Source organism: Lolium rigidum, chromosome 1 (assembly GCF_022539505.1).
Source record: "Lolium rigidum isolate FL_2022 chromosome 1, APGP_CSIRO_Lrig_0.1, whole genome shotgun sequence".
In the NCBI taxonomy this organism is placed as follows: domain Eukaryota; kingdom Viridiplantae; phylum Streptophyta; class Magnoliopsida; order Poales; family Poaceae; genus Lolium; species Lolium rigidum.
The window spans coordinates 101,767,142-101,776,914 of NC_061508.1; the positions used below are offsets into that span (position 1 = coordinate 101,767,142).

The 9,773-nt window shown below is 40.9% G+C and overlaps 1 protein-coding gene across 1 annotated transcript; it reads left to right on the forward strand.

Moving 5' to 3' along the window:
- The first annotated feature begins 1,318 nt into the window (after positions 1 to 1,318).
- Positions 1,319 to 9,282, forward strand: LOC124649633 (probable phospholipid-transporting ATPase 8). Its single transcript, XM_047189234.1, has 11 exons — positions 1,319 to 1,759; positions 2,397 to 3,724; positions 3,810 to 3,920; positions 4,194 to 4,473; positions 4,739 to 4,827; positions 4,962 to 5,067; positions 6,249 to 6,455; positions 6,566 to 6,691; positions 7,283 to 7,381; positions 7,705 to 7,896; positions 8,741 to 9,282. The coding sequence occupies exons 1-11, from the start codon at positions 1,319 to 1,321 to the stop codon at positions 9,248 to 9,250; spliced, it is 3,489 nt and encodes a 1,162-aa protein (XP_047045190.1). The 3' UTR covers positions 9,251 to 9,282.
- Positions 9,283 to 9,773: the final 491 nt, after the last annotated feature.

Consider the following 9,773-nt stretch of genomic DNA (forward strand, 5'->3'; position numbering starts at 1 on the left):
TACATAAAGTTTGCATCACTTGTTATGTGAAGATATATTCGTGTCACAATGTTTATGAGAGAGAGGTCAAGTGAAGCCATGAACCTGGTGTGACATCCTGGCCCAGGGTTTAATAGGATTGATAGAATACTCGTACTAATAAGTTGCAATTTTTTTTCCGGAGGCTCATCTTCAAAGAACTATGAGGTTAAGCATGTTTGGCCTGGAGCAATTTGAGGATGGGTGACCGACCGGGAAATCCTTCCCGGGTGAGCACGAGTGAGGACAAAGTGTGCAGAAAAGACATGTGTTGATTTGTGGGGCTAGTCTAGAGGTCATAGTGAGCTGCCAGGAGTAACAGGCCGATCGGGGGTTGCCCGGGGTGTTACACCTGGTCCACTTTAAACCATAAGAAACACCTTTTCCTTTACTTTGCATGCTCTTTTATTTTCAGTTGCATTCAAATCTAAAAATACAAAATACTCTACTTAAGTTTTATTTTATTTCCATTAGCTTTTGTATTGCTTAGACTCCGTGTGTTTCGATAAATACCATGGTGGAGTTGGAGACGCCGTGTTTGGCGCCTGCGAGATGTTCTAATGTTCACCAATGCTGATGTAGTGCGGTCTTTTACCAAATTGTATGTACAAGGCTTCTAATAAGGGATGCTCCACCTAGTGCAAGACGATATTAAAATTCGCAACATTGTAACGGCGAGATAAGTGCCAATGTGAAGATTGACTGACGGGATTTTCGATTTAAAGGTTACACCCAAGGCAAAGAAAAAGTAAAATTCTTTAAACCACTACACTTTATTTGTAGTGTGTGGAATCGGGTTCCTACTAGGTTCCGCAGTTTTATGTCCCTTTTATACCCTCTTAAAAAATTTCCTCACAATTCCGCCACAAGGTCCCACATGATTGTAGCTGTTGAAAAAATCCTACAATTACAAAAAAGAAGCGAACCAACTTGTTGAACTGCTTCTTGTGTTAACCGTATGGCTCAATTGCAATGTGATAAACCGGTTTGGTGGTAATGTCACCTTAACACCAAAAATGTGTCCATCCGTTTGCCAAAAAAGAAATTCGCATGGCGTGAGACTTTTGTCATCTGTTTTGGCCAAATAAAAATGATCAAAACATATTTAAAACAATGGAAACTTGTTTGTCGAAAAGAAAAAGCGCAAGGGAGAAAAATAAGACAAAGCGCGTGGCCACGTTGTACGGTACGAAGATGCAGGCGGCAGGTGGGTCCCACCCATGACCCATGCCGTCCTCTTTCTTCACACCGGCCCCCTCTTCTCCCTGTCCAGATCCTCCCCTCACTCGCCACACCGACCATGCGCGCCTCCACCACCGACGCCGACGACCGCCCCCTCGTCGAGCTCGCCGTCGTTGCCCCCACGCCTTCCACCTCCTCTCCCTCTCCCTCTCCCGCCACCGGACCGGCCGCGTCCGCACCGGGATTTTCCCGCGCCGTCCGATGCAACGCCCGCTCCTCCGGCTCCGGCTCCGCCTCGGGAACTGCCGACGGCGACGGCCTCTCCTCCTACCCGGGGAACGCGATATCGACCACCAAGTACACGGCCGCCAGCTTCCTCCCCAAGTCGCTCTTCGAGCAGTTCCGCCGCGTCGCCAACTGCTTCTTCCTCGTCGTCGCCTTCGTCTCCTTCAGCCCGCTCGCGCCATACCGCGCCGTCTCCGTCCTTCTCCCGCTCGTCGTCGTAGTGTCCGCCGCAATGGCCAAGGAGGCAGTCGAGGACTGGCGCCGAAAGCAGCAGGTGCGTGCGGTTGCTTTGTCAGTTGAGACACTTTTTTTTTTCCCGAAAAGCCCCGGCATTTGCATCGAGTCAGTTGTCAGTTGAGGCACTGGAGGTTGCTTATCCCGTTGCGTTGTTACTTGCGGGCAAATGCAATGGGTGAAGAAATATTAGCGCATTAGATTGTTCACGACTCGCTTGTTCCTTACTGGTCAGGCCGTCAGGGGTCACTTGGTTGTTGTGATCCTCAGTTCTGAGCTGGGTCGTGAATGTGGCAATATGTGTTTTCTGCGAGATCCCGAGTTCTCCTACCCGTCAGTATAAAATAGGTAGTACTAGGTAGTGATCCTGGGCGTTTTAAATAATATTTCGAGATATGGTCAAGGCATTGGAGTGTCAGTCAGGAATTGTCCGTGTGCTGCAAAGCAAAGATATGATCTGTTTCGAATGATCCTGACAAGTAGTACACTAGTTCCTGATACTGGATTTATAAATTGGTGGAAGGTTATGGTTATAGTTCTGGTATGGTGTGGTTCCCCTGTTGTCTATTGCTCCCATGTGTGGTTCCTCCACTAATGTATTACCACTCCATCAGCAGTACATGTCGCTCATATTCGTAATTGTTTGACTAAAGCTTGTTTTGTTTTGTTTTGTTTAGGACGTAGAAGTGAACAATAGGAAGGTTGAGGTGTTTGATGGGGTCCAATCCTTTCATGAAACAGAATGGAAGAAGCTCCAAGTTGGTAACATAGTTAAAGTAAAAAAAGACGAGTTCTTCCCTGCGGATCTTCTTCTGCTTTCTTCGTGCCATGATAATGGAATATGTTATGTTGAAACAATGAATCTAGATGGAGAGACTAACTTAAAGCGAAAACAATCATTGGACGTGACTGTGGGCTTGAGTGAGGAGCATTCTTTTCACAGTTTCAAGGCTTTCATACAATGTGAGGATCCAAATGAGAAATTATACTCTTTCCTAGGGACACTGTACTACGGTGAGCAACAATATCCTCTATCTCCACAGCAGATCTTGCTAAGGGGCTCAAAGCTTCGGAATACAAACTTTGTATATGGCACTGTAATATTCACGGGGCATGAAACTAAGGTAATGCAGAATGCAACGGAGCCACCATCGAAGAGGAGTTCTGTTGAGCGGAGAATGGACAAAATAGTTTATCTTCTGTTTGCAATTCTCCTCTTTATTGCGTCTTTTGGGTCAATTTTCTTTGGGATTAAGACGAAGGCTGAATTAAATCCAGGAAGCTATGCATGGTACCTAAGACCAGATCAATCCAGTATATTCTTTGATCCAAACAGAGCATCATTTGCAGCCTTTTGCCATTTTCTGACAAGTCTAATGTTGTATGTATGCTTGGTGCCCATTTCATTGTACATATCAATAGAAATGGTTAAAGTCTTACAGAGTACTTTCATAAACCAAGACCAACATATGTATTGCGAAGAATCTGATAAACCAGCAAGGGCTCGTACATCAAATTTAAATGAGGAACTTGGTCAAGTCCATACTATACTCTCTGACAAAACAGGGACCTTAACATGCAATTCGATGGAGTTTATCAAATGTTCCATTGCTGGTGTTGCCTATGGGGACAGCCTTACGGAAGTGGACATTTCTTACGGAGGAATAGAGGAAGCATCTGGCTATAATGTTCGTAAGGATTCAACTAAATCTAAAAGATCAGTCAAGGGATTTAACTTCACTGATGGTCGTTTGATGAATGGAGAATGGACCAAAGAAAGCCGTCGAGATGCTATAGAGATGTTCTTTCGTGTATTAGCTGTTTGTCACACTACAATTCCAGTGACAGAAAAAAATTCTGTAGAGATATCTTATGAAGCTGAGTCTCCTGATGAAGGAGCTCTTGTTACAGCTGCAAGAGAATTTGGCTTTGAATTTTTTAGTAGGACACAGACAGCCATATCGGTGCATGAGTATGATCCTGTCTTAGGTAGAAAAGTGGATAGGTACTTATCTTTCCCACTGTGTTTTGTGCTTATTTTTCCAAGTGTTGACATTTAAGTTGTTTATGATACCTAATTTGTATTTCAGAACATATAAGGTACTCAACATCTTAGAGTTTAGCAGTGCCCGGAAGAGAATGTCTGTTATTCTGAGGACAGAAGAGGGTCGGCTATTTCTGTTCTGCAAAGGAGCTGACAGGTGTGGTATTCTGAATTTCTGATGTGTGATGAAAATTTTCTATGAGCTATGAAGTAGTAGTAATTTTGTAGTACTTTATCATTTCTCTGCATTATTGGCTGATTAAATGCCCAACAGCATAAGAATAATTGGTTCAAGCCTCCAACCTGGTCTGATTTCTACATTACATAAATCACATTACCTTGCAGGATAATAGACATGCTAAGATTGTTCTGCCTTCTAAAAGTTTTACTAATACATCTTTAATTTTGTCTTGGTAACCTTCTGCTTCAGTGTAATACTGGAAAGGCTCTCTAAGGATAATGAAAAACCTTCTGTGACCCATACAAAGCGGCACATCGAAGAATATTCAGAAGCAGGACTGCGGACCCTGGCACTTGCATATCGTGAACTTGCCGAGGAAGAGTATGCTGCTTGGAATAAGGAGTACTCATCAGCCAAGAATTCTATACATACCGATCATGATGCAGCTGTGGAGAAGGCATCGGAAGATATTGAGAAAGATTTGGTTCTCTTAGGTGCTACTGCTGTTGAGGACAGACTGCAAAAGGGGGTATATTGATTTTCCTGTGGGCTTCTTATTTTCTGAAGAGTATTTTATTTATTTGAATATATACCATCCTACTTTGTTTTTATTCCTTCAGAGTAGCAGCTCTCGTCCTGTACAAAATAACTTTCACATAGTCTCGCTTCTCTTACTTCACTTGTTCAGTTGCTCTGATATCTGTTGATGACCTTTCCTCCTGAATTTTTCCTTGCGTACGCAGACTATCTAACTCTTTCGTTCTACATGCTCAATTCACACTAAATTCTTGCAGGTTCCAGAGTGTATTCACAAACTTGCACAAGCTGGAATTAAGATCTGGATTTTAACTGGAGACAAATTGGAAACAGCTGTCAACATAGGGTTAGCTCCATATATGTTTTCTACATTCCTGAGAACTGAGATCTTATTACCTTACAAATTTAGATGTGTTGTTACACTGAAAACTGAGATCTTATTACCTCAATATTTTATGTGTATTGGTCCTTGATATGTAGTTATTCTTGCAACCTACTGAGGAAGGAGATGGAGACATTTTTTGTAACACTGGACAACTCAGGGGCAAATGCTCCTGAGGGATGCAGCCAGGAAGGCAGCAGAATGGTATGTAACTACAGAAAGGAAACATGTTTTTTCTCCTTCTACTTGCCTGTATGTGTAGACAATTGATTGGTTTCCTGTGAAAATTTCTATTTAAATGTACTCCCTCTCTCACAGTTTATAAGGCGTGCACGTACATCTAGGTCGCAAATTTAATCAAGTTAGCATTAGTTATATATTATAAAAATTATATCATTAGAAAGTTTAGATGTTCTATTTTCTAATGATATAATTTTTGCATTATATAATTTAAATTATATATGTCAAATTAGCGACCTAGGGATACGGGGAGGACTAGTAAACTGAGAAGGAGGGAGTACATATGTAAAGTAAAAGCACCATGATTTAGTCAGACTGCCCCACTTACCATTGTACCGTATAAAGTGCTCAACCTACATTGAAGGGGAGAAAACAGAGGCGGAAGCACTGTTCATCTTCCTCAATCCCTGATCCCCATTTGTGCTGAATCCGAATTGGGTCTCATCACCTAAGACCATCAACATAAATTCCTTTCATGCCAGTGTGCCGTCATGAGAGTTCATTCTGGACGGTGCATCATGATGGAGTACATAGTTCTCACTCCAATACGTGCTTCTGCTGGTGCATGGTGAAGCTGTGGAACAAAAGACATGACTGAGGAGGTGTTATGAGTAATAACACCCCTTTTATTCATAGAAAAAATAATTTGTAAACATAAATGTTGGTTACTTTTTGTGCTAATGGTTGTAGCAGCATGGTTAGTTGTTTCATCTACAACTTGGCAAATCAAAGTTACTTTGAGAGCAGCAGTTCAGTAAGCGTTAGAGTAGCAGTACATGGTGGGTAGAAAAAGCTACGCCTAAACTCATAACTCGAGGCGAAAGTGAGATCGTACAAGATGGGGCTGGTTTGTAGGATGTAGAGTAAGCCTAGTGCATCATCTGTCAGGGTGCCACTTGTATTTTACATCTATTTAGAGGCATAAGGCACTTTGGGCCGATTACTAACTCAGAAATAAATGCAGATTTTTAAAGATATTCTCAAACATACTAGCCTAGTCGAAAGATAGGTTTACATATATGAGGACAGTAAATGTAGATATCTGTACCATATTTATATCGAAAATTTCATGCAAAGAAGATCTACAGAATCAGTTCATCTGTGTGCGTTCTGCTGTTTCTTACTGTCTGTATTGGCTCATATAGGCTCCGTATGAACAAATCGACAGAAAATTACAAGATGCTCGAAGGAAAATTTCACTGAAAGGAACTTCAACTCCGTTTGCTCTCATCATTGATGGCAATGCTCTAACATATGCTCTTACGGGTAGCCTTAAGGACTCATTTCTGGATCTAGCTGTTGATTGTGCATCTGTTTTATGTTGTCGCATGTCTCCTAAACAGAAAGCACTGGTGAGTAAAAGCCAGTAGTCATTGCTCTTGGTTAATCATTTTTAACAAGATAATGCTGGTACTTTTATTTTTCTATCTATATAGTACTTAGCCATTTGGAAGAATTGCAGATCACCAGGTTGGTTAAAACAAAGACAGAGAAAACTACACTAGCTATAGGCGATGGAGCAAATGACGTTGGTATGCTACAGGAGGCTGATATTGGTGTTGGAATAAGTGGTGCTGAAGGGATGCAGGTCTGACCTTTTTTTAGTCCTGTCAGTAATAGCTTGTTATGATTTTTTTTTTGCCTATGTTTGATTCTTGAAATACAGCACAAAGGAACTGAAACAACAATGTATCTAGTCTTTGTATAAATCCTAACTAAAATTACCTTTCCTTGCTTGAAAGAAACTAGACCTTGCTAATAATGACCAGTTGACCATGGTTCTTGATCTTAGGTGCTGTATTTTTTGTTATTTGTATTTTGTCTATAGCACTTCATGTGCCATCTTTTAAGGTTTGTTTGACCTCTGGTGGTATATGAAAGGCTTCTGCATATATTTCCATGGGAGCTTTCTTAGTGTGGTTCACGAGAGGTCAAATTAAAGAGTAGATTGATGGAAACAATGATCTACACCCATTTTCTATCATCTAAGTCGCTTGTTTTTTAAGATTCGCTCGTCCTTGAGTTGGTCAGATGCTTATAACTTTGTGTCCGATGAAAAATTATTCTTGACAAACAGTGCTTCCAGCTGAAAAGTTTTGAACAGTTTTGCTGAGAGTATTTAATTTTTTCTTATATCTGCTTCCTTAAAACCAACATGTGATGCTGCTTTGTGTTGTAGGCTGTGATGGCAAGTGACTTTGCAATAGCTCAGTTTCGTTTCCTAGAGCGGTTACTCCTTGTGCATGGTCACTGGTGTTATCGCCGTATTGCAGCTATGGTAAAGTTCTTTCATTTTTGTTTATTGTCTTCCGCTTCTTTGTGAACTACAACAGTTTTATCTGATAGACCCACCTACTCAAGGGTACCTTTTTGGGAGCAAATATCTAGTTATCCCAGGAGGCTGCATGTTCAGTTTTGATGCTGATTCTTACTTTAAAGTGTTTTTATTAGAGATCTTAAACGTGTTATTCTGCACTGTGAAGTAGCAAAATTTCAAATGTGTCATAATCGAATTCTTGAATATGTTATTCTGCACTTTGAAGTATCAAATGAGCACTTGCAATATCTGATCAGTCTGTATTCGCTTTTTGCTATCAACAGATATGCTATTTTTTCTTCAAGAACATCACATTTGGCTTCACACTTTTCTGGTTTGAGGCGCATGCCATGTTCTCAGCTCAGCCTGGTTACAATGATTGGTTCATATCTTTCTACAATGTTGCCTTCACATCTCTCCCTGTCATTGCTCTAGGTGTTTTCAATAAAGATGTCTCTTCCAGTGTTTGTCTCGAGGTACTTAGTTTCTTGTATAAGAATACTTTAATTATCTTATATGCGCATGAGTTACATAAGTAATTTTGATGATGAATTGTCTGGCGTGATGTTTCTTAGTCTACGTAGAATTAGAATTATGTGTAACCTTGACAATGTAGTCTTCTTTTGTTTAGATGTACACACACTTATGAATTTCCATGTGAAAAAGGTTGATCATGACAGGTAGTGAACATGACTCTGCATGATCAAGTGACATTATGTTAATGACAGTTGGTTAGCCACATGCAGTAGTTAACTGAGGCACTGATAGCTGGATCATCACGTCAATTCAGTTGAATGTCGTGTCTTTTTAAACGAAATGGCTGTTTCACGTGCTATAAAATGAAACCGTTATTTGTCGTCGAATCATCATTAAGCTCACTCAACACATTTACGATCATGTTGATTGCAGAAGTTCAGTGCATGTACTTTCTCCGTTCCATAATTCTTGCCGTGGTTTTAGTTCAAATTTGAACCAAAACAATGATACGAATTCTGGAATGGAGGGAGTACATAATAGTATTTTTCTCTAATCATCAAGAGAACTCTACATAGAGAAGGAAGAGAAAGAGAATACACGCTTGATTAGGTAGAGTACATTGGAGATTCCACATAGATAATGGTGGTATTGTGTGTAAAAATGATCATGATGAATCAAATCTGTGCCCAAATGATCTTAGCTAACAGTTTACACTTACAGTTTATCTTTGAATCTTGGCAGACTAATCTGGTCATGGTGTACATATGAGCTTATTGGGAGTTGTGTTCAGTGCTTTTGATCATCACAACCAATTGTTGATCATCTCTCTTCTGCATATTGCAGGTCCCTTCGTTACATCAAGATGGTGTGAATAATATATTCTTCAGCTGGCCTCGTATACTCAGCTGGATGCTAAACGGACTGTGCTGTTCAATCATAATATTCTTTGGTGCTCTCAATGCTGTTCTCATTCAGGCTGTCCGACAGGATGGTCGTGTTGCTGGGTTTGACATCCTTGGAGTTACCATGTACACTTGTGTGGTGTGGACCGTCAATTGCCAATTAGCACTCTACATCAGCTACTTCACCTGGATACAGCATTTTGTCATCTGGGGCAGCATACTGATTTGGTACACATTTCTGATCATCTATGGCTCATTCCCTGCAGTGATATCTACCACAGCCTATCACGTTTTCTGGGAAGCTTGTGCGTCGAGCCCACTATACTGGCTATCAACCCTAGTCATTGTCGTCACAGCCTTGCTCCCGTTCTTCCTCTACAAGATTTCGTGTTCATTATTTTACCCACAGGACCATGAGCGAGTTCAGAGAACTAACTCAAAAGGCTGGTGATGGAAGGCTAGTGAAGTAACTTTATGGAGACAGCGGCTGTCAATATAACATGCATCGTTGTTCATTTTCTAGAGCATGATATTTTACACAGTAAATACTTTATCAAACAAAGATTGCTACTCCATGCATTAGAATTAGATTATGTACATACCTGGGTTCATACCTAAAAAGATATAGCCAAGTTATAGTAACTCTTGACAGGCCTATTGCTAGACGGGAGGAATTTTAAGCAGCAAATTCTGTTACATGTTGCAACAGCAAACTCAGGCAGATCCTCAAGCCAAACAATACGCTGAGGTCCTTCCGCCTTACGTGCTAGAACATGAGCTACCTTGTTGCTTTCCATAGGACTATAACAAAACATTACATGAGCAAAGCCTCGAGCTAGAAAGGAGCATTCCTCGTAGATAACTGACCGCTGACCTGTTGAATTGCCACCATCATGATCGATTGGTCGTTATAACATACATAAAATCACTATTAACAACCAGCTTGGTACATCCAACTTGAACTGCTAAAAGAA